Genomic DNA, 25745 nt, shown 5'->3' on the forward strand with positions numbered 1-25745 from the left:
ACACCATGTAAACCCTAATTGTCATGACTTTCCATATTCCATGATCCATGGGTGTGTAACCTCCATAGACTATCCATGGAGCACCTTATGGGTTTTAACCCAATCCATACAAACCATGGATCATTATCCCACTATACAAGAATAGATTATTTACACAATCAACTCCATATATTTAATTAGTCTCTTTTTGATTTATGTTGGACACTTGAATTAGGGTTAGATCATTCAAATCATTTGATTTACAAAATTCGTTTGTGAATTAAAACAAGTAACAAACATTAATATGATTTCCATTGAATGATTTTAATGTAAACCATAAATCACGCATTCTTAAGCTCTCGAGATTGTGAGGAGTATTAGACGTTTTTGGGAAATGTTAGAGCTTGTTAATTCTTCCAAGTACCAACTTAGATTAGAATTCAATTTGACATCAATCATCATTAGCTTGCATCATTAGGAAAATAGAACTTAAAACCAAATTGTTTTTGTTTTTGTTTCTAGTATTTCTTTTACCGTGTTTCATTTTAGTTTATTCGTTATCAAAATTCTCCCCTATATTTACTTTTTACGCATAAGGAATAAAAACATGATTATTTTGGTGTATTTATAAATTAAAATTGAGTCCCTAAGGATCAATTATGTTTGCCACTATTACTATTTAAATCATATAAGTGCAAATATGATTTATTTGTTTGATGGATTCGACACCCATCAAAATGGAAACGTTGTCGGGGATTCGGTGCATTTAATCGATTTATATACCAAAATTGTCATATTTATTTGATTGTTTGATTCTTTATGATTGTTGAAATATTTGGGGTTAAACAAGAGAGGAGAATTTTTTTAAATAAAGAGAATGGAATTTTCGAATGAACACATAAGAGGGTGATATGTGAGTGTTTTAAAAGCATTAAAAAAAAGATAGATTGATATGATTTTTGAAGAAAATTATGAAATGGTGGAAAATTCTTATAGGACACTGCAATATAGTTCTATATGGATATTTGGATATACCTAACATTTTTATCTATGCTTCACTTTCTGAAAAGAAAAAACATGTCATATAGTGCTATCATTTTGGTCTCAATTATCACCCGACTTTAAAACCTTTACAATGATAATCAATTTTTCACCGAATAAAAAAAAGGACTAATTTCAATTACAAGTAAAAGTCCAGGTCAACTTCACTGTTTGTTTGAAAAACAAATAAACGCACCGGTTAATTTCAATTACAAGTAAAAGTACAAAGAAACTTTGTGTTTCATCTTCTCGCCACCATCGCATCGCACCACTGCATCAATGTCGGTTTTCAGGTATGTTCTCTCTATTCTACTTTGTCCCATCTTTCATCTCTCCCTTCCCCTCTGTTTCTATCCTTCGTAACACCATCACCGGCCAACTGCGTCGCTTCCCTGTTCGAGAACCCAACAACATCACCACCGCTCTGAACAACCATGGCAACCACCGAAACCTCACCCATGTTCGTCGGCTCTCCTCCACTCACTCCTATTCTCAAATTTGTGTGAAAACAAACCCTTTACCTCCCTTTCCCTCGACGACTATTGAATCATATTCCTCCCACGATGATGTAATGAATTCAGAAATCCCTAAAATTCCACAATACATCGTTGGACCACCTCACACCATCACACTCCACTCGACAGACATTTACACTGCCGACAACCCGGTTATTGAGATTACGAGGAGCACACTTGTGGGTCAAAACATCCAATATGGGCATTACTCAATGATTTGAGGTATTAGGTATCTTTTGGCATTATCATTGGATTAAAAGGGAGATTGCAAATTTATAAAAATAATCTAGATTCAAGGGTTGCTTCGGAAGTTGCAAATTTAATACGATTAGATGAAGAACTTCATTGAAAAACTAGGATAAGTCCTTCAACGAGTACCTAGAAATCTTTTGTGACAACGAGAGTACATTTATTCCAGCTAAAGACTCTGTCATGTTAGAACACCAATCATGTTCTCAAAATATTTAACTATATTTGGAATAAAGTTAACTAAAAAATGATTGTATTCGTAAAATTCACACATATTAGAATTAAGTTTGAGACATTCATGAATCCCTCCCATAAGCTAAGCACAAAAGGTCATGCTTAAGCTTAGGACTTCGTTATTCTAGTAGCAATATGTGATTTGGATTTAGTATTTAGATATTGGACCGCTATAACAACTATTGTATTGTTATGGTATATTAATATATAATGTTTTCATTAATATTTGTTGTAGTCTATATTAACATGTTTAATCCATGAATAATCTAGTTATTCTAAAAAGTTCCATAGTCGGTTATATATAGTTAGGGAAGTATTTGGTCCGAAATCGGACCTAACCAGACTGGAACCAAATAAATTGAAAATTGCATTAGACGAAAAGTAGTAATCGAAAACGAGACCGATCATACCAATATTTGGTTCGGTACGGGTATTACCGGTTCAGTTCGAGTATTACCGGTTCAGTTCGATTATTAACTGAAAAACATGTACTATATGTTTAAGCATCGAAATGAACCAAAACACCGAAAAAAACGAATAAACCGGATCGGGGAAATCAAACAATTAATGAAGTCGCTATGACAGTTCAAAGTTGGCCTAAAATTCCGCAAACATGTTGAAACAGAAAACTCATCTCTCAATACTAAGTGACCAAAACCGAACCTAGAAACCGAAAAACCAAAAAAAAACCGACGAAACCGAAAAACCGAAACCAAACCTTAACTGTCGGTTTTGGGTTTATATTTCTTAAAACCGAAAAAACCAGTTTGGGTTCGGTTTTGTAAATATATGAAATCGAGCAAACCCAAACCGAACCGATTATATATATATATATATATATATATATATATATATATATATATATATATATATATATATATATAGGGTGAGGTTCAATAGAGAACCATAATTAAAAATGAACCAATGAATCAATCGTGAGCGTCGGAAATCATAATGACCAACAACCAAAGAAATAGATGTACATTTGTACATTGGACGCACACACATCGGATTATATCAAAAAATTCACCTCCTTACCAAAAAACTCACATTTTTTTTTTCGTTTAAATTTTTTTTAGGTCACATGTTTTATCGAAAAAAAAAATCGAATATACCGTTGTTCTCGGTTTTTCGTCCTCTTTCCATAGAGATCCATGTTGATGTATAAATAACGAACTTTTTTTTCCGAAAAAACTCACTTCATTTTGTTAGTTTTTTTCAATATTTAAGTTTATTTAAAAAAAAACTAATTATACCAAAAATATTAATAAACATCAACACCGACTAAAAAAAAAACCTTGATCAATGTAGATTCACACTGTGAATCTAAACTGTAAATATTTCAATTTTTAACAATCACAATGTGAAAAAGCTCGATCAGTTCAGAATCACATTGCGAATCTGACTTACTATTATGGAACACTGTGAATCTGAGAAGATTCACAATATGAATCTGAACAGGTTCACAATTTGAATCTGAACTGAAATATCATTTTTTTTAAACATGAATATAGATCTATGTTTAAAAAGTACAAAAAAGTATGAATTTTGATATATTTATTAATTTTTTTTTTCTATAAAAAAATAGGCCTTAACTTTTCAACAAAGAAAATGAAGTGGATTTTTTTCGAAAAAAAAAGTTCGTTTTTATATATCATCATGGTTCTTTATGGAAAGAGGACAAAAAATCTTGAATAACGGTATATTCGGTTTTTTTTTCCGATAAAAAACATGGCCTAATAAAAATTTTAAACGAAAAAAGGAAGTGAGTTTTGTTATAATCCGGTGCATGTGCGTCCATTGTAAAAGTTTACAACTCTTCCTTTACCGTTGATCGCTTTAAATTTCAACGCTTTGGATTGATTCATTGGTTCGTTGATTAATAATGGTTCTCTATTGAACTTTTTTTTTTCTCTCTCTCTCTCTCTCTCTCTCTCTATATATATATATATATATATATATATATATATATATATGGTTAAAGGTTGTTAGGACCTCCATCCCTTACGTCTCGTGTTCGATTTTTGGCTTCCATTTATCGTAACTTTTATTTTGAAAGGAGAGGCGCGTCCACAAACTTATTTTCTTAAAATCTCAACTTCGTCCCACATCCCCCACGAGATTAAACCGATGCACAACTTTCTTCTTACAAAAGAGAGGGTAATTCTATTTCTTTTAAGCATCAATTGAGACCGGGATGAAACTCAAACAAAAATCTTACTCTATATAATAAAGTCTTTTCCTAAGCAAAAACTAGAAATCGGTTTGATTTGGTTTAAACCCAAAACTGAACCCGTGGAATACCGAGAAACCAAACCTATTGGTTTTGGTTTGCGTTTGGGTTTAGTTTTTTTAAAACCGAAGCTTGTTGGTTTAGGTTCGGTTTTAGGTCAAAAATGACTCATGCTCACCCTTATTCAATACCCACTGATTAGGGGCATGTATCTCATTAAATATAAAACCAAAAATAACATATCCAAAAAAAATAACATATAAATTGTGTAAATTGGGCAAATCGAACAAATAACAAAGACATTAACAGTTCAAATTCAAAGTTGTTAAAAATCTACAAATATGATTAAAAAAAAACAAAAAAAAAAAAAACAAAAACAAAAACAAAACAATGGAATGGAATATGGAATTACCTTTAACATCAAGCTTGCCAAAAACTTTTCAATTTTCGGTTCCGGTTCCTTTAGAACCGACTAAGCCTTTATTCGGTTAAACTGGACCGAATAAACCCGAGAACTAAATAAGCGTAAAATACAAAACTGAGAACCGAACCAGATAGCTTATTCGGTTCTAATTTGGTTTCAGTTTCGGTTCGGTTATTCGGTCCAAACGCTCATCCCTAGTTATAGTTGTGGGAACAACTATGAGGTAAAACTAATAAGAATTTGATTGGTTGACTTTCAGAAGATGAGAGTAGACAAAGCGTTGTAGCCAAGTTCATAGATACTTGTTGATCGCTTTCATGAGTGATGTTTGATAAAAGTAATATATTTGTATTCTTAAACCTGATTTACATATAACGAACTTGAGTGTGGGGAATGTTATATTTTGATATGGTTAAATGTTATTCTTTGATCAGACAGTTATAAAAGTTATTATTAGGTATAATATGAACTACACAAGAGACATATGTAGTGAAGAAGGGATTTGTTTCTATTAGTATTGAAAGTTAGACATCTAAGGCGTCTTACTAAAAGTTGAATATTAATAAGATTTATTGCGATCTATATCTCATGTTCAACATTATGTCTGTAACAACAGAATAACTGATAACTTACCTTATACATCGATTGGAGCTTTGATCTTTTTAGGAATTGGATGTTGTTGAATGGCATTTCTCCATATGTTGTTAGAAGCATTGAAGCGTTGTTAGACGTTTACCACTGTCTATATCAATCTATCATGAGTCTTATGCAAGTAGGAGATTGTTGGATCTTTATGCTCAAGAATCATGTTAGAATTATATTCACTAATAACATATGATCATATATGGTCACAACAATAACAAGTTGTCACAAATATATTATTTATAAGAAACTATTTAGATGGAATGTCATTGACCAAGACATATGTTATTATTAATAAGAAACTATCAGAGACCAAAATTGCATTTATCCACCTACCCCACCTCTCATCAAAACCTAGAAACGTCATCACTTGTAATAAATAATCCCAACTTAACGAGTCATAAGATTTACAAAATCAATCTTCAAAAAAACAGTATTTTCTTCCTTTGTTTGTACCACTAAATCATCTTATTCATGATCAAAGGCTCATCCAAAATCAGCCTCCCTTTAAACAAAGCTGACTACACACTTATGACAAAATCGACTACTCTAGCTAACTGGTTGCCAAGAAGCCAAGAACCAGCTATATTCTTATGACATCATATCAAATGGATACATATGCCTATAATCTATAATAAACAACGGCCTTTCAACCTTTGGAAACATGGTTATAAATGAAGAATTACAACCCATCGAGACGTGGAGCTTTGTTACCACCATAACCCAAACTGTCTCTATTTTTTTTTTTTTTTTTGAACGGCAAATTTATTCTACTCCTAAATCTCCACATATGTCCCTAAAGGGACTTGAACCCTCGACCTTAATGAGAGAAGACAACACCAGATACCGCTAGGCTAGAAGCTCTTTGGTCCAAACTATCTCTATGACTTCCTGTATCGAGAACCCTTCCTCTAACGTTGTCATCTGCAGCGAACTTATGCTCTTGAACCTGAAGCTTCGGTTTTGGATAGGACCCCCGTGAACCGTTGGAATTTTTTTTTAATGATCAAAAAACACAGCTTTGACTTCGGTAGGAATCGTAATCCAACTTCCCTCCTTTTTTTTACTCAATTTAATGGCAACCTACCGATGCGAACGCATAAATTTAAATAATAATGGCACCATGTTTTTTTTGGATCTATATAATAATAGTGGCACTAATTTTTAAAGACATTGCATGAAACGGAGTAGTGGCCCAGAACCCCCCACCCACACACCCACAGGAACCACTTAGGTCCGCCCTTGCCCATCTGTCTCCTTTTTCTTTTCAAAGTACCATGGAAAATTTGGTATTTTCCTCCCCTTTTGCACACCATTTCAATTTAATTTCTTTAATTTTCAGAGCAATATCCATATTCTCAATCCGCTCCATATCACCAGCTTGTTGAATGACCACCGTCCGGCTACCAAGAAGCAACATAAGAGTCAATATCCTTATCATTAATCTTGTAAACAGTAATAATATGATTTGATCAGATCCTGAAACTAGTATTGAAAGAAGAAAAACTCTGAGTGCACTAGTTGAATAAGTTTCGGCTTCTATAAAACCTTTGCCATTAAGTAGCGTTTCAATTTGGAGATGAATAAGTTTCGGCTTCTATAAAACCTTTGCCATTAAGTAGCGTTTCAATTTGGAGATGGACTGAACGTATACTTTCTACTAATGTTATAGTACAACAAACATTCATTATTCTACAATATGTTCGCATGTCAATGGAAGCTATAGGTTGCAGCTGGTTTATTTTATCTACACTGTTTTACATCTTGGTGTTTACCTTTTTTGTTATGTTATTTTGGTTTTTAATTGATGTTGGATTCCAATAATTTGTCCATTGTTAAAACATAATGAAATAGTGACATCAAACCAGAAACTGGCCTTTTAGATTAGGCACATTGTGAATGAGATATCAAATTTAATAATTTCTATACAAATTTGTCGCCGTATTAACCTATGAAGTACTTGTTATCCAACTTCATATTCTCTTACAAATTTGTATCTTTCTTGAGGTTAGAATTAATCTCTCTCGCAATAGAACTTTTTCTAATAAGTAGCGCATGTATGTTTTTTCCATATACAAGAAATCATGAACTTTGTCTGTTAAATTATTTTAAATAAGACAAAACAGATTAAAAATTGTCGCATGACACTGGTCAAGGCTCACTACACGACACAATACTAGATAGTAGATACAAGTATAGGTAGGGTAAAATGCCAAAAGTAGGATAAGTGCAAGAAATAACAGTTGTGTATTTACGAAATTAAAGGATTGAAATTTACCAGTTTTCTTATTAGAATATTATACTTTGAAATTTTTGTTCAGTCATAGAATTGTTATGTATTTCCTCGTATTTAACCTCTCACCACATACTAATTCTTAGGTAATAGAAGAAGAATCAACAGTCTTTTGTTTGATTTCATGAATTTATGCAAAAACATCTTCGGTTAAAGGTAAGCGGGTATCGTGACACGGTTGGTTATGGGAATGGGATTGAAGCTGCTCATAGTTTAGTTGTCGTGAAGCTTCATACAAACCAATGCCGACACTAACAGATAGATTAAGACATCGTACATAAGTTTCAATCATTGGAATTTTAATCAAACCGCCACCAAGTGGTTCACTTTTGCAGTCAACCAAAGCTTCCGGTGGTAGGCCCGTGGTTTCTGACCCAAATACGAGCCAGTCCCCTCTTCGATACGAGAAATCCTGCATGAGATTTTATATATACCAATTCATTTTTTTTATTCCTATTACAACAATTGACATTTACCCAAAATATAATGATAACATTGTAATTTCAGTTTTTTTAAATACAAACTCCCTCCTTGGTATTTATTAATTATAGCATTGTAGTTTCAATTTCAATTATACTTTGAAAGACCTACCCAATTTGCTTCGTATTTTGATGACATTGCTATAGATTTCTCAAATTACGATGTTATTTATTATAGGAAGAAAAGAAAACAAAAGAAGGATGCTATAATAGACAAATTAATTATTTATTTATTTTTGTTGAACCCAACCCAAATAATAGGAGTCTTGGTGACTTACAGAATGAATGTTTGTCCCTCTTTTAGTAAATGCCAGCAGCCTTTTTTCACCTTTCTGTTATCACAAATGATCAAAGTTATAAGAGAATAAGTGAATAACAGCTGAAGAAAAGCTTTAAAAAAAATAACTACCTGTTGTTTGAAATAGTCTCGAAAATCTGCCCATGAGCTGTGCACTTTAACAACTACATATCTGATGTAAAGATTAAGGAAAGAACATTCTGGATAGAATGGAATAAACAATGTAATGATTAATGAAATGAGCTGGTTAAAAACCCAAATATAAGAGTATATAATAAAACCATATGTACGAGTTAATTTTTAAAAATAAGATTCTAATCTAATTTCATTCCATCAAATGAACAATTTTGATGGTAGGATACGGCCAGTAATCAAGTCCAGCCCGCTTTAGCTTTGTATCATCCACCTCAAATCCCAGTGGCTGAAGGAGGAAAATGTTTTACCATTTTAACTTATCGAATCCTTGCAAATGCTGGTTATTCTTTATGTTTTATCATTCCTAATCTATGTTTATTTTGTTAGTTACCAAAGTTAGGATATGTATGAATAAGAGTGCTAGGGTTGAATACAAGGCATTACAAAATTTACATTAGAATTGTAAGGAAAACTCAAGAAGCTTCTATTTTCTTTTTAATCATTCGGCTACTATATTTCTTTTGGTCAATTTGAGTTCGTATCAACCTCCGCTGTGAAAGTTAGATACTATTTATTCATCTCTTTCATTAGTTGTAAGAAACACAACAGTTTTAGATTCAATACTGCTAAACTTGTGATATGATATCCCTATAAGTTATGATTAAACAATGTAAGTTGTAAATAAACCAACTTTTGTTTAATATATTTTCTAAGCTAATTTGTAAAATAAACTTAGAACAACAAAGGCTGATGTGCTTACCTCAACCAGGTGTAGCCCAACACCTGAAGCTGCACAGCTTCTAGCAATGCACCCAGTGTTTCCAGGAATCTGCAACAGATCATATAAATTTCAAAAGCAATGCCCACATGCCATTAATTTTGGATAAATCATGCGGATCAACTCAAAAATTACAAACAATCAAACTTACCAAACATAGTATCATGACTAATTTTACACTTGTACATAGTACAAGTGTAATGCAACAAAGTACAACAAGTAACAAAGCAATACTACTGTTTAGAGGTTTGTATCTATCACATTATGCTTGTTTTTTAACAAAATCCAATGCTCATGTGCAAAACTAAAGCGAGATTTCTATTCAGATTTCTGAAGGCCGTTGTTTATAAAAACATTTCCTGTGGAAAAAGAACAAAATGTAAAGACCTCAAACCTAGTCTTACAAAAACTTAGTTCAACATTTAAAAATCGTTTAGATTAGACTTCAGATCATGCAAAAAAATGTTAAACTAAATTATTATCGAAAATTTAAATACCAAAATGTTTATATAATAAAGATTTAATATGTAATATATCTTTAAAGATATTACTAATATAGTTATTATTAGACAGATTAAAAGGCAATGGAGTTATCTGGGTGAATTCCGAACACCTCAGCTGGCCGAAATAGTGTTTATTTTTAGTATGAACTGAAGCAATAAGTTTACCTGTGGAGAAACCAAAACAACTTGAAGAAGTTTACCCTCGGACACCTTGCTTCCCGCCACACCAATCCCACTAACCAATGAATCCCCAGTCGAATTTTCAGCTGCAAAATACACAGAATGCTACTTGTAATTCATCAAAACTAAGCTTTAAATAACTCCGCATCCTCGAAAATCGACTACAGTCCTAACTAATTAAATTAAGTACGATGCTGAGAGAAAGAAAGCGGTATACACAGTGAACAGACGGGAGACGAGCGAGAGGAGTAATGAGTAAGCGGGGAGTTGAATTTATTTTTGAATTTAAGCAAGAAAGATGGGCAACGACGAAATGAAGCTATTCCTGAACAGTGGATGTAACATGGCGTCGTCATAAAACCTAGGGTTTTAAAACCTGCCGTTGTCTCCATTTTTATGCTCTGCGTCCTATCTCTCTCGGTGTGTTAGTGCCAAGGCTATGGAAAGAATGAATTTTTATTCGAGAGCTAAGTTATTGTCTTCTACCAACTTTGGTCCCTCGATTATTATTATTTTCAACTTAGTCCTTCTCCTTTCTAAGTTATTGTCTTCTACCAACTTTGGTCCCTCTATTATTACTATTTTCAACTTAGTCCTTCTCCTTTCAGCTTAGATGGTGTTTGTTTTTTCAAAGACAATATATTAATATTTTGAGAGAAGAAAAGTAACACAACCACATCATAGAGGATTCGTGGAATACGAACAAATGACATATATATATATATATATATATATCATTTATTAAAACAAAGTTACCAAGAAGCTAGACAAGAACAAGAAATTACAAAATTATCATCAACAAGTTTTGAAGTCACCCAATCCAATTAAACACATTCTTACACCTATTATTACACCAAAAAAATGAATGTGTGACTATGTTATCAAATAAAAGCACATTCTTAGGTCTATCCTTCGAATATATATATATATATATATATATATATATATATATATATATATATATATATATATATATATATATATATAAAAGTTAGATCGAGTGAGGACTAAAAAATAGGTGAGGACTACAAGTACAAATCATTGCTGCAGGATTGAAAAAATTAAAAGGTGGTGATTTGATTTTATTTATCGTCAATATCTCGCGAGATGATATGACGTTTTTGTAATTATGTGTGATATTTTGACATTTTCCGTCAAAGGTTAATTGTTTGAAGGCTAAATGGGTAAAAGGAAAGAAGAAAAAAAAAAAAAAACCCTTCCAGCGTCGTTTATAATCCTATACTTTGATAATTAATGTTTTTAAAAACTAAAAGGATATTAATTGTTAAAGATTAAATATTTGAATACTAAATGCATTTTGTTAATAACATTTTCCACTCACTTCGTTTTTTGGTGACAACTTTTTTTTTTCTTTGAAAAAATAAATATGAAAATCTAAACTTTTTAAAATTTAATTCTCTACAAAATGAGCACAATCATGAAATTTTGAAAAACAAAAAAAAAATGTTTTATAAAAAAAACCCAGAAAAAAATTCTCCATAGATCATAAAAAATAAATTTTTTTGTGCAAAGAGTTTTTCAAAAATAAGTTTTTGAAGTATTTATTTTTAATTTTAAGAAATATTATTTTTTTAAAAAAATATTGAACATAATATGATACAAAATGTGCTAATTCAAAATATTTATGATTCAAAAATAACTTTTGATTCAACTTGTTTATGATCCTTAATTTGTTATGATCTAAAAATATTTAGGCTAAAATATTTTATAATCCTTAATTATATATTTTTTATTCAAAATTAAATGATTCAAAATATATAATGATCCATAATTTGTTTTTGACAAAAACTATATTTAGTTGAATATATTATTTATGCAAAATCATATGATTCAAAATACTACGATTCAAAATAACGTGACTCGAAATTTTATGATCGAAAAATAATATGATTCAAAAGAATATGAAACGAAAAATATTATGATCATTAATATTCTTCTTATTTAAAATATTATAATTGTTAAGCATTAAAAACTCAAAACGATATTTAGTTTAAAAATAAAAAAACAAAAATAAAAAAGAAAATCAAAAAATAAAAAAGAAAATCAAAAAATAAAAACAAAAATAAAGAAAAACACTAGTACCTTCAAGTGTGTAGTAAAGATATTAAAAAAACGATAAAAATAAAAATACATAATTTTTTTTTAAAAAAAAAAACTAAAAGAAAAAAAACAGAAAAAATAAACTCTAATTTGAATTTAAAATAATATTATTTTAATCACAATCAAAGTGTTATCCTTATCAATCCCTAAAGGCTTCCATAAGCTCCTCAAGGACCCTCCAAAACCATCCAAGCAAGGAAGTACATAAAATCCTTCATTTGCTCACCTATTCAAAAATTATAAATCCGCCCTTGTACCCTCCATTAATTCCAATCAACCCAAAATTGATTTCAAATTAATTATGATTATTTCTAAATCAATTTAATCAATCCAATTAATTTATTAATCATAAAAAATTAATAAATCATTTTCTTTTTCTCCAAATGTCATTCTAATCTATTTCTAGTTATGAGGTCAACCCAAAAAGGAATTTGCTTTTTTTTTTAAACGACAAACTAATTTATTCCTAATTTACTCCTAAACACCACCTATGTCTCCTAATGAGACTTGAACCTATGACCTCTCATTTGAGAGCGTCACTCTTTACAGCTAGACACCTTAATTTAATAGTCTCCCACTTGGATATGTTTATAACTACAATTGCAAGTATAACCTTGTACCAAACAGTAAAGTGTACTTTCTAAAGCCTATGACGAACTCTAATTCATGTTAGACATCGACCCTAAGATAAGTGATCAAATACTTCTTCATTCTTCATGATATCGTATGGACATGAGACATTGATTATAATTAATCTCATGGTCCAATATTATGTTTCCCGGTCTCTCAATTTGTCATGACGTCCTTAGAGTACTAACTGAACATATCAACTTATTCCTGTCTAGGTCCAACACTATATTGCTAACATCAAATTATCGAGGGGCCCAAATATATCGCTTTTCCTATTAAGGCAAACGAAATGAATAAACTTTGACTACATAATCATACATTTTACTTACGAAATCATACATGGAATTAATATTTATAACATCCAGTTACGAGATGTGTTTGTGTAAACCAATGCACAACTGATTTGCAGACTATGAGTTATATATCTCTGCTTTAAGAATATTATATATTATCATCTTAGAACAACTCCTGATTGAATCCATGAAGTAATCTCTAAGTTCGGGTTTAACTAATACTTAAATCCCTATTTCAAGTACTCATGAGTATAGTAGTAATCACCATGTCATGTTCAACTACTATGAACAATCTAATAATGTTGTGTTGACAGCCTTAATTCACTACTTACTTCCAAAAGTATGACCGCCTATGAAATTTGAATAATAGAATTAATTCTGGAAGTAAACATACCAAGTGAAACACAATAATAAATAATTAAAGAAGGCAATACACATACTCATAAACAAATCTCTATTATTTAATCATCAAAACAATTACAATTTGTATTGTTACAAAGTTTCAAGTTATCAACTAATCACTAACATCATCTCTTAATCCAATACTCCTAGCATGCTCGATATGATTGGCCTTGCTCAATGCCTTAATAAAAGGATCAACATGATTATCCTCTGATGATACTCATTTCACCAATAAATGCCCATCTTCAGATCTATGTTGGATATAATGGTACTTTCTCACAATGTGCTTGGTCCTTCCAAGATCCTTTGGTTCTTTGGTCAAAGTAACCGCAAAGGAGTTCCATTGGTTCTTTAATAGTCAACACTACTCCAAGATCCCCGATGAAATTATTCAACCAAACTGCTTCCTTTGATGCTTTGCTGGTTGCGATGTACTTTGAATCACAAGTAGAATCAACCACCATTTTCTACTTGGAACTATTCCAAGTTACCATTCCACCATTCAACAAGAATACCCACCTAGATTGAGCACAAAAGTTGTCTCAATCTGTTTGAAAGTTGGCATCACTATAACCACTCGCTCTTAACGTATCCTTGCCACCAAGAACTAGGAATATGTCTTTGGTTCTTCACAAATACTTAAGAATGTTCTTACTCGGCTTAACAGTAAGACGTTAAATTGAGTCTTTTCCACGTATGTACTCTGGTTAAACTAATGGACTTATATATTGGAGTATTTGGTTAAAAGGAGTTAGATTCCATTTTTAATTAAATTTTAAATATAATTTTAGAACATTGAGCCTAGTAAATTGTGTGAATTCCGACAGAGCCCTGACTTCATAACCCGACACGTAGGAGTATGAGTTCCGACAGAGCCCTGACAAACGAAAGATGATGGAAAGAGATAGGGAGATACAAAGGAGAGATCGAGTAGCAAGAAGGAGATATCGCCAGAGAAAGGGCATCGTTGGAAAAAAGGCTTCAAAGGAGAAAAATTTTCATCGGCCTTGGGGTTGGATGATGATGTACATGCATCGTACATGAGGTACACTTGGCTTTCTCAGTTTCTTTATTTCACATGTAATGGAAATTAGGTTTTTTACTAGGACCAATCTAATATTATTTGTGTTCTTAAACTAATGGACATATGGCTTAGAGTATCTGTTTAAAAGGAGTTAGAATCCATTTTTAATTAAATTTTAAATACAATTTTAGAAAATAGAGCCTCGTAAATGATGTGACATAGAACATAGTTATAATTCTAATAAATATTGAATTTGAACTTAATCATAGAGACATGTTTTGGGATGACCAAGTATTTGGGCTCAGAGATTTGGATTAAAATAAAAGTGAAACTGAAGGAGACAAAGATTTATCTAAGGGATAGATTAATCATGTTCATTGAGAGTAAGATAATCTTAACGTGATAACTGAGACACATAATCAAGTGCGGACCGATTGTTATAAATCTAATGACAATGAATAAAAGAAATATAATGAAGTGTTATTAAGTGATACTTTCCCGTAGAGATTACTATTATAGGAAGTAGGTGTTCAGGGAGCTGGACAACCATCTTAGCCACTCCAGTGGTTTTAATATGTGATTTCTGTTCCGATTAATCTTCTTACTATACTTTGTAGGATGTTAGACTTTCTTTGTGACTTTTGCATAAAAGACCATGGCAGGACCATGGCAACTCAAAGAAAGACCATGGGAGGACCATGGAAACTTTATGAAATACCATGGGAGGATCATGTCAACTGTATGAAAGACCATGGGAGAACCATGGTGACCGTATGAAAGGCTATGGGAGAACCATAGCAGTAAAGACTGCAGGAGGACTACAACAACGAAAGTGATTGTAAAACTTTAGGAGGACCACAACATTCACATGATATGTATTGATATATATGGCATGTGTAATTTTGACAAAATCACTAATCTTTGTACTTACGGATTTAAGTTTAAATATTTCAGGTACTTCTTGTAACAAGGGGAAGGACCCGACATGATTGCATTGCATCCACCAGAGATTCCACACTTTTTTTATGATACTCTAATGTTTATATTGAACAATTTTCTAACAGTTTTGGGACGTTGCAACTTTTAGAATAATAAGATTATTCATGTATTAAATATGTTAATATAGAACACAACAAGTATTATTGTGAAGATCATATCCCAATATATCAAAACAATATTCAGATATTTGTTATAATGTTCCAATATCCAAATACTAAGTCCAAATAAAAATCCCATTTTTAGAATAACAAAGTCTTATAGCTGAAGTGTAACCATTCATACTTAGCTTAAAGGAAAGACTTTATTAATGGATATGACTAAATTTAGTTTGTGTGAACTCTATGAAAACGATCATCTCCATATTTAACTTTATTCTAAGTACAGTTAAATATCTTGGAGAATATAATTGGTGTTCTGATGTGATTTAGAGTGTAACATCCCAAGACTAGGTATACCTTATAAGCCCTTGTTCTTTTGGTAAATTGTCAAGTTTAGCCCTTATTGAGAAAAGGTGGTAAATGAGTACGCGGGGCGTACGCGAGTGTACGCTCAACGTACTCATATGCGTGTTTTTGACGTGGAAGCCACCTAGTACGCTGGGCGTACTAGGCCCAGAGTGAAAACCCTAATTTGGGGTGTGTCCCTATATAAAGGATATGATGGCCTCAATCCTGGCCACCATTCTCAAACAAACAACCATCTCAAACCCTAATCCTCGTTCTTGAGCTTGTGTGTGTCCATTTAAGAGCATTAAGTGATTTTGTGTGTTCTTGGAGTGAAGAAGGAGCTTTAAAGAAGAAGGAGTGGGAGTACAGGCTATAGATCTGAGCATATATGTGTTGGGAGCTTCATTTGGAGGTATAAAGCTCAAAGCTTTCTCACTATTTTGTTTTGTGCATCATGTTAGACCATTTTAGGGTTTTGGTCCCAAAGTTGCATGCTTTATGAGAAAATGAGCTCCAGAGATTATGAGCAGCTCCTTTTAGGGTCTTTAGGGGAATAGTATCATAAAAATCAAGACTTGGACGTTTAAATCAACCCATGCATGAGATATGAGCATTTTGAGATAAGAGAATGAGAGTTTTGGGTGTTTGTGACTTTATCAGCCATGCAAAGGCTTAAAGTCACTGACTTTATGGAGTAAGAGCCTTTAGGGAGTCCAGATCTGTGATATGAGCCAAGGTCTTAACTGATTAAGACCAAAAGAGTAGAAAGAGCAAAACTGGGGCGTACGCCGAGCGTAATCCCAGTACGTACAACATAGGGTTGAGAATCCCTGATGCATGCGTGGCATCAGAGTACGCCCAACGTAGAGATATTGTACGTGCAGCGTAGTCGCTGACGTTGACTTTTGGTTGACTTTTAGGGTTTGGTCAATTTGTGGACTATTAAGGCCATGGAGGGGTAAAATGGTCTTTTACCCTTCTGTGAGTTTGTAGAAGGTTTAGTTTAGCTTCATTGAGAGTCGTTATTAATTAGGGATAATTGTTGTATGTGTTAGGCGGAGGCTAGACCGGTGATTTGAGTTCGAGATTATCCGATTTCTTGTGAGGTGAGTCTTCTCACTATACTTACCATGTGTGGTATCTTTGTGTGACTGAGGTGTCTTATGTGCTTAACTGTGTATTGTGATATTCTGCATTATGTCTTTGTGATTTTTGCTGAGTATTATTATTATGAGCTTATTGAGTTAGGACCGGAGGGTCCACCCGAGTTGTGGGACCGGAGGGTCTCCACTGAGACACATTGACCAGAGGGTCGTTATGAGTTAGCCTAAAGTGGCTAATGTGATGGGTGTGGTATTTTGGGGAACTCACCAAGCTTCGTGCTTACCGTGTTATGTGTTATGTGTTTCAGGTACCTCTCAGGATCACAGGAAGGCACCGGCTTGATTGTACACACATCTGAGTTGGAGATATGTTTTTGGAGGATCCTGGATTTGTGTTATAAACAGTTTTGGGACATGTGTTTTGATAACTTGATGTTTGTGGAATCTTTGTGATTTTGAAATAAGATAATTGAGCTTTTAAATGAAAATTTTTGTTTGAAAATTTACGGTGTTACAAGTTGGTATCAGAGCCTTGGTTTGAGGGATTCGGATGCACCTTCGGATATGTCTGAACTCAAACTGAGGATTTGAGAAAAAATTTCAAAAGAAATGATTTTTCTAAAACCGAGCAAGAGTTTTTAAGAGAAAACGAGTTGGAGCAATGTGTACAATCAGCCAGAGTCCGAACGGTGATTTCCCAAAATACCCTTATTTATTGTGTTATGAGATATTTATGAGATATTAGTAATGCATGCTAGAGGACAGGCTAGGTATTTCATATTTTAGGGCTAGAGTTGCCTGATTTGTGATGCCTTAGCTTAGGAGTCGTTGCTATCTGTTATATGCTTTGAGTATGTGCTGAGAGAGAGAAAGTCTTGAGTCAAGGGATAATCTAGGAGAGATACCTAGATGAGCATATGAGAGATCTTCTGAGAGGGTAGTCTGTTATTCGTGAGAGATAGAGTACTTGTGTACTGGGGTCCTAGGAGGAGGACTTGGGGTGACTACAGGTTGGTATGGAAGGTAGTATTGGGCTCGTACTACTGAAAGCACCGGATTTGTATGCAACCCAAGTAAGAATCCTTAGGATTCGAAGGAACAAGTAGGGATGAGTGATCGAGTGTGAGTATGCTCGAGCAAGTCTCTAATGATTTTGTGTTGTGTTTCAGAGACATCATGGTGGGTACACGCCACAACCCCGAGAGCAGTGGGACTAGTGATGATGAGATTCGTTGGATGATTCACGAGGAGGTGGCCGCAGCTATTCGAGCGGAGATTCCAGAGATGTTTGGGTCTATTAATACCACATTCATTGAGACTTTTGATGAGCGATATGTCGTTGTTACTGAGGCCGATGCTGCTACAGCCACCGCAGTTGTCGCTACTGCCAGGCCACAGGGAGGTGACTCGTTGTTGTTTCGGGAGTTCAGCAACATGAAGCCACCTGAGTTTGATGGGACACAGGATTCGATTGCTGCTATGAGGTGGATCTATGATATTGAGGGATGTTTTTACACATGTTCATGCCCAGAGCATTTGAGGGTTCGGTTCGTGTTGAACCAGCTTCGCTTGGGAGCGAAGGACTGGTGGAAGTTTGTGACAGCCAGTTTTACTCCTGCAGAGCATACTGCAGTGACTTGGGAGAGGTTTACATTGATGTTCCAAGATAAGTATGTTCCCCCTGTGGAGAGGGAACGGTTGGGCCAGGAGTTTGTGTCTCTCAAGCAGAAGACAAAGTCGGTGACTGAGATTACACGGATGTTTCATGAGAGGGCGTTGTTTTGCCCTGAGAACGTGTCTACTGAGCAAGCACGCATGAGCCGGTATTTGAGCATTCTGAGGAGGGATATTCGAGAGTTCGTGGCGAACTCGTCTTATCGTAAATTTTCCGAGCTTTAGGAAAATGCCAGGAGGAGGGAGATCGAGCTGGAGACTCAGGCCAGGGAGGAGGCGGAGTCTTAGGGGAGAGACTGGAGGCCGACACAATCACAGCCGGCAGCAAAGCGGGCAAGAACACTGATTCGAGAGCAGGAGGCCAGAAGGGCCGCACTTGTGGCAAGTGCGACAAGAGTCATGAGGGATCTTGTCAGGCGGGGATTTGCTACAAATGTGGCAAGGAGGGGCATATGGCGGAGGATTGCCCCAAGGGATTTGCAGTTTTTTTCACTGCAATCAGACCGGCCATCGGAAGGCCGAGTGCCCTCAGCTTGTTCAGGGATCAACCCAGGGTTCCACTCCTGCTGCTTTGCGTGCTATTGACAATCAGCCGGTGAAGGCCGAGGCTCCGAGGGCTCGTGGGAGAGCTTTTCAGTTGACAGCGGAGGAGGTCCGCGCAGCACCTGATGTCGTGGCTGGTACGTATTTCCTTATTTATTTATTTTGAGATTTATTGTTCTTATTTCGTGCTGTATTTAGGTACATTTCTTGTGAGTTATGTACCTGCTTTGGTGTTATTTGACTCAGGTGCGAGTCGATCCTTCGTGTCTTTAGCTTTTAGTCGTCACATCAGTATCCGACATGAGGCGTTGAGTCGACCTCTGAGGGTTTCCATAGCTGACGAGCATGCAGTTTTTGCTACTGATGTATTCCGAGGATGTGTGCTGGAGATTTTTGGCATCAAGTTCCCGATAGATCTGGTGCCGATAGCGATTGGTGATGTCTGTGTCATCGTGGGCATGGATTGGTTGAGCCGTTTTGGAGCAGTGATCGCCTGCGAGCGTCAGTTGGTGACTATACGAGACCCTAGTGGGGGAGTGCTTACAATGTATGGCGAGGGTACCAGATCTGGGTCAGCATTCTGCTCTGTTGCCAGAGCGAGACAGAGTCTACACCAGGGCTGTATGGGCTTTTTGGTGTACGTGATGGATACGCGGGGTGCCATAAAGAGGCCGAGTTCTACCGCCGAGGTTCCGATAGTGTGCGAGTTTCCAGATGTTTCCCCGAGGAGTTGTCGGGTGTGCCTCCCGAGAGGCAGGTGGAGTTCCGGATTGATTTGGTTCCGGGAGCGACACCTATTTCCAAGGCACCTTATCAACTTGCGCCACCAGAGATGCAGGAGTTATCCTCACAGCTCCAGGAGCTGCTGGGGAAGGGTTTTATCAGACCGAGTAGCTCACCGTGGGGAGCGCCGATCCTTTTTGTCAAGAAAAAGGATGGTTCACACCGGATGTGTATTGATTACCGGGAGTTGAACAAGCTAATGGTCAAGAACCGTTATCCACTTCCGAGGATCGACGATTTATTCGATCAGTTACAGGGGGCATCTTGGTTTTCCAAGATTGATTTGAGATCTGGATATCACCAGATGAGAGTATGCGAGGATAATATTCAGAAGACGGCCTTTAGTTATCGTTATGGGCATTACGAGTTTGTGGTGATGCCTTTCGGGCTCACCAACGCACCGGCAACGTTCATGGATCTCATGAACCGGGTGTGCAGGCCTATGTTGGACCGGTCGGTGATCGTGTTTATCGATGACATCTTGGTGTATTCGAGGTCCAGAGAGCAGCATGAGGAGCATCTGCGAGAGGTTCTTGGGGTATTGAGGTCGGAGAGGCTGTATGCCAAATTCTCCAAGTGTAAATTCTGGTTACGAGAGGTCCAGTTCCTGGGACACCTCGTTAATCAGAATAGGATATTGGTCGATCCGGCCAAGATTGAGGCAGTTATGCGATGGGAGGTGCCGAGATCCCCATCCGAGATCAGGACTTTTCTGGGATTGGTCGTCTACTATCGGAGATTTATCAAGGATTTCTCCAAGATTGCGTTTCCTCTCACCAGATTGACCCGAAAGGGCGTTACTTTTGCTTGGGGGCCTAAGCAGTAGACATCATTCGAAACTCTTCGCTAGAGATTGTACGAAGCTCCGGTGTTAGTCCTTCCGGAGGGAGTGGAGGACTTCGTAATCTATTGTGATGCGTCTTATTTCAAGGATGGGTGCAGTGTTAATGCAGAGGGGTCACGTGATAGCATATGCGTCGAGGCAGCTGAAGCCTCATGAGACGAGGTATCCCACCCATGATTTGGAGTTAGGGGAGGTGGTGTTCGCCCTCAAGATTTGGCGCCACTATCTTTATGGTGTCCGGTGTACCATATACACGGACCATAAGAGCCTGAAATACCTGATGGATCAACCCAACCTGAATATGAGACAGAGGAGATGGTTGGATGTAGTGAAGGACTACGACTGTGAGATCTTATATCACCTAGGCAAGGCTAATGTGGTAGCCGATGCCTTGAGTCGCAGATCCGAGAGTGCTCCAATCCGGGATGTGTGTATGAGGATGACGGTGATGACTCCAGTCTTAGATACCATCCGAGAGGCTCAGGTGGAGGCTGTGAGACCGAAGAACCGCAAGAGAGAACGTGTGATTGGGCAGGTTTTCGAGTTTGTGACGGACAGTCGTGGGCTTATGACTTTCCATGGGCGGATTTGGGTGCCCTATACAGGAGGAGCTCGTCGAGTATTGTTGGAGGAGGCACATAGATCGAGATTCTCGATCCACCCAGGGGCCACTAAGATGTATTTGTTGGATAAGGTGTATAAGTCCATAACTATTTCTGGTATGTACTTGACCCGACCCAGCATGGTCCATTTGGGTTGCATGGCACCATGCAATTGGATAAACTAAAATGAGAGAAATAACACTTATGGTTTATTAATATATTATAAGTTCTAATATATTAATAATATTATTTAATTAGTTTGATCAAGAATTAATTTAGAATTAATTAAGTGATCAAAAGATAACTAATTAAATATATGGGTAGATTATGTAAATCTTCCATATCTTATATAGTGGGCTAAGAGGCACCATGGATTATCAAGTTGGGTTCCACCCATAGGATGCTCCATGGATGCTCCATGGAGTTAACCCATGGATCAAGAAATGAAGAGTCATGTTACATTAGGGTTTACCTAATACAACACACTATATAAACAAAGGTGTTCTCCCCAAAATCGGCTACACTAAGAAACAAGAGGGCTAGAGCCGATTTTGCAAGTGTAAGATTCTCTCAAAGTTTACTCCTTTGCATTTGGTGTTGTGTGAAGCATTTGAGGTATCACACTTGGGGTGCTAGGCTCATAAGGTTTCAAGGATCATAATCAACAACAAGGTAAGTTATTCTATCTTTTATTCAAGTTAAAAATGTTCCCCATGTATGCTAGATAGGAATATAACCTTGGAATTTCAACTTTGCATGATAATTAGACAAACATAGATCCAAGGTTATTAGGGTTGCATGTACACTTAGGAAGTGTTAGAATGCTCAAAATCCATCAGTGGTATCAGAGCCTAGGCTTGTTTGTTGTTTTTTTGTGCAAACTGCTTGAAAAAATCGTTTTTCTATTTTCTAGCTCGTATGAACTCGCCGAGTCCATGGGGGGACTCGACGAGTCCATGAACAAATGCAAGTTACTCGTCGAGTCTGTTCTTGCACTCGACGAGTAGAGGCTGCAGTTTTCAGAATTTCGACAATTGTTGCTGGAAATGGACTAGAAACATTACCCTAAACTGTTTTGGTGTTTTAAAACTTGTTTTAGATGGTGTAAGGTTTATGCTAATCCATTTACAATGACAATTATCAAAATTACAAGTTTTTAAGTGTAATTTTTGATTCTTGAAAGTATTCATATTCATGTTTTGAACTTATGAAGATTAGATGATCATAGGAATTGTTTGTAACCTTCTTGGTAGTTTAATTCATGATCATAATGTGTTTTAATGGAGTCCATAACTTGTCCTCAAGTTATGGAAAACCAAAAGTCTCACTTTTATTAAAGCCATTAAAAGAACACAAGAGTTATAAAAATGAAGAGTCTTCATTTTTATTACTCAATTAATTCATAAGTTATAAGAAATGAAAAGTTTTGGAAGTTTACAAAACTTGCCCTAAAGTTTTGGAACAAGTAAAGTCTTGATTAAAACTTTAGTTCCAACCCTTAGAATTTTAAAAGTTAAAATTCAACCCTTATACTTTATAATATTATAAGTTACTAATATATATATGTATAAGATCAAGTCGTCTTACCGCTAGTACGCCTCATTCACGAAGCCGGTCTATAAGGGGGGTATAAGGTTGTTGCCTATAAAATGGCAACTTAATGGGTGTCCACTCTCACCCACCGCTTCCTTGATCGGTGGAGGGTCGTTAGCCGAACGGGTAGGACAAGGACTTATAAATTCTCATTAAAAGTATGATGAATATTATAAAGTAACTAAATGCTTTTATTAAATTCCCAATCTCAGTTACTTTAGGAAAAATGTGAATAAGGTGCTAATCCATGAAATTACACTTTACACTTTGTTTAAGTCGTTGGTGGAGCGTGTGTGGTTAACCGGCACACTAACTTGGACTTAACAAGGTAGGTAAAGGGTGACTTAAGGTTTATCATAGTATCGGTGGAGCGTTTGTGGTTTACCGGCACATCGATTGAGTGATAAACTTTAAGGGTACCAAGTGATTTGTATGGTTACTTCACACCTCGTTTTGTGATCCTCGGTATCCCAGTCACAAAACTTGGAGGGCACACTCGAGATTGAAACATGCCTTTGAAAAGTTCATTGAATCTCAAAAGAATCTAGGAATTTCTAAGAACCAATTAAAAACCTAATATTTATATTTCGTTTTTCATGGTGGAAATTGGTGAATCGTCATTCACCTACCTTTCAAATATGTTATAGCTTGGATTACGACATACCTCTTCTAAGTTATAATATATTGTGAGTGGATCCTAGTCTTAATATTACATTTGGGTGTTTTATTAAGGACTCTCTTAATATCTAAACTAATCTTGTTCTCTTCTTTCAGATGTCTTCAAACAATGCTGCTTCTGGCTCTAATCCTAATGGCTCCTTTACCCTTATGAACTTGTGTGGGAAAGTCACTTTTGATGGATCCAACTTCAATGAATGGATCAGAAACATCAGGATGATTACCCGCTACGAGGACAAAGAATATGTCCTTGACAAGGATCTTAAGGAGATTGATGAGACCACTGCAACTCCCCAGGAGATCGCTGACTTCCGGGCACATGAAAGGGATGCTACAAAAGTGGCATGCATCATGGTGGCCACCATGACAGCGGAACTCCAAAAGTCCTATGAGGACTTCTACCCTTTTGAAATGCACCAAGATCTGATGGAAAGATACCATCAAAGTGCACGACAAGAGAGGTATGAAATCATATGCTCTATCATAACAACCATGATGAAGGACGGGGAATCCGTCCCGAGCCACATGCAGAAAATGCAAAGGTATGTGGATCGGTTGCTGAAGCTTAATGTGAACTTCCCTGAGGAGATTGCAATAGATATCATTTTGCACTCCTTACCATCGTGCTATGATCAGTTCCGCATGACATATCACATGAATAAGGAAGAGGTCACACTCAGCAAACTTCAGGGACTCCTCAAGACCGCAGAAACAGGTCTTAAGGGTAAGTCAGTTGTTAACACTCCTACTCCAAACTCCGCCCCGGTTTTGGCAATCGGGAGAGGTCGAGGGAAGAAGAGGAAGAGCTCTTCGAAGGGTACCAAGGCTAGGACCCTTGATGGCTCTTCTTCAAGTGGAACCAAGAAAGGTTTCGTCACTCCTTATTCTGACCCAAAAGAGGCTGAATGCTTCTATTGCCATGAAAAGTCACATTGGAAGCGGAACTGCCCAAAGTACCAGCAAGATGTGAAGGATGGGAAAGTTAAACCCAACCATGCAGGTATTTACACTATCTTATCTAATAACTCACCCCATTCTAACTCTTGGGTCCTTGATACCGGTTGTGGTATTCATATCTGTTCTGATTTGCAGGGACTAAGAAGAAGTGAGAATGTGGAGCATGGAAGAATAAACTTAATCATGGGGAATAGGAAAGCTTTACCTGTCACCAAGATTGGATTTTATACTTTATCGCTAAGTAGTGGGTTTAGTTTAGATTTGAATAAATGTTGTTATTCACCAGTAATGGCAAGAAATATTATTTCCTTTCATGCATTGTATAAACAAGGTTTCACCTTTTCATTTGATAATGAAGTTGGTTCGATTAATGCTTTCTTTAATAATGTTCTTTATTTTAAAGCATTACCTTGTGATGGTGTGTATGAAACTGTATCTGTGGTTGATAACTTAGGAAATAATGTATTGTGTATTGATTTTGTTAATGATAATAACTTGGATAAAGCATCATTATGGCATTGCCGTCTTGGACATATAAGCAAGAAACGCATAGGCCAACTCCAAAAGGATGGAGTCTTGGAGTCATTTGACCTAAAGTCAAATGATAGTTGCGAATCATGCTTACTTGGAAAAATGACAAAGTCACCCTTCACAGGTTCTTGTGAGAGGGGTGAAGGTTTGTTGGATCTTATACACACGGATGTGTGTGGGCCCTTCAAACATGCCACAAGGGATGCTAATCGTTATTATTTGACTTTTACTGATGATTACAGTAGATATGGATATGTCTACTTAATCAAGCATAAGTCAGAGACTTTTGAGAGGTTTAAAGAGTTTAAACAGGAAGTCGAGAATCAATTGGGCAGGAACATTAAGATGCTTCGATCCGATCGAGGTGGTGAGTATCTTAGTTCAGAGTTCCTCGACTATCTTAGGGAATGTGGGATTGTCTCACAATTGACACCTCCCAGGACACCGCAGTTGAATGGTGTAGCTGAGAGGTGTAATCGAACCTTGTTGGATACGGTTCGTTCCATGATGAGTCGAGCCTCGCTACCAATCTCATTTTG

General features: G+C 36.0%; 1 protein-coding gene and 1 long non-coding RNA gene across 2 annotated transcripts; one reads left to right on the forward strand and one right to left on the reverse strand.

Annotated features, from left to right (window-relative positions):
- The first annotated feature begins 1159 nt into the window (after positions 1 to 1159).
- Positions 1160 to 15574, forward strand: LOC145108919 (uncharacterized). Its single transcript, XR_013708646.1, has 3 exons — positions 1160 to 1313; positions 14257 to 14474; positions 15408 to 15574. It is a non-coding gene; the product is annotated as an uncharacterized LOC145108919 (long non-coding RNA).
- On the reverse strand, positions 7701 to 10408 carry AGL26 (tRNA (cytidine(34)-2'-O)-methyltransferase). The gene is made up of 7 exons (XM_079083876.1): positions 10201 to 10408; positions 9969 to 10069; positions 9283 to 9351; positions 8750 to 8808; positions 8499 to 8559; positions 8368 to 8421; positions 7701 to 8022 (listed from the first exon to the last, which is right to left on the reverse strand). The coding sequence occupies exons 1-7, from the start codon at positions 10373 to 10375 to the stop codon at positions 7741 to 7743; spliced, it is 801 nt and encodes a 266-aa protein (XP_078940002.1). The 5' UTR covers positions 10376 to 10408; the 3' UTR covers positions 7701 to 7740.
- Positions 15575 to 25745: the final 10171 nt, after the last annotated feature.

Source organism: Lactuca virosa, chromosome 1 (genome assembly GCF_052849685.1).
Source record: "Lactuca virosa cultivar CGN04683 chromosome 1, Lactuca_virosa_CGN04683_v6, whole genome shotgun sequence".
In the NCBI taxonomy this organism is placed as follows: domain Eukaryota; kingdom Viridiplantae; phylum Streptophyta; class Magnoliopsida; order Asterales; family Asteraceae; genus Lactuca; species Lactuca virosa.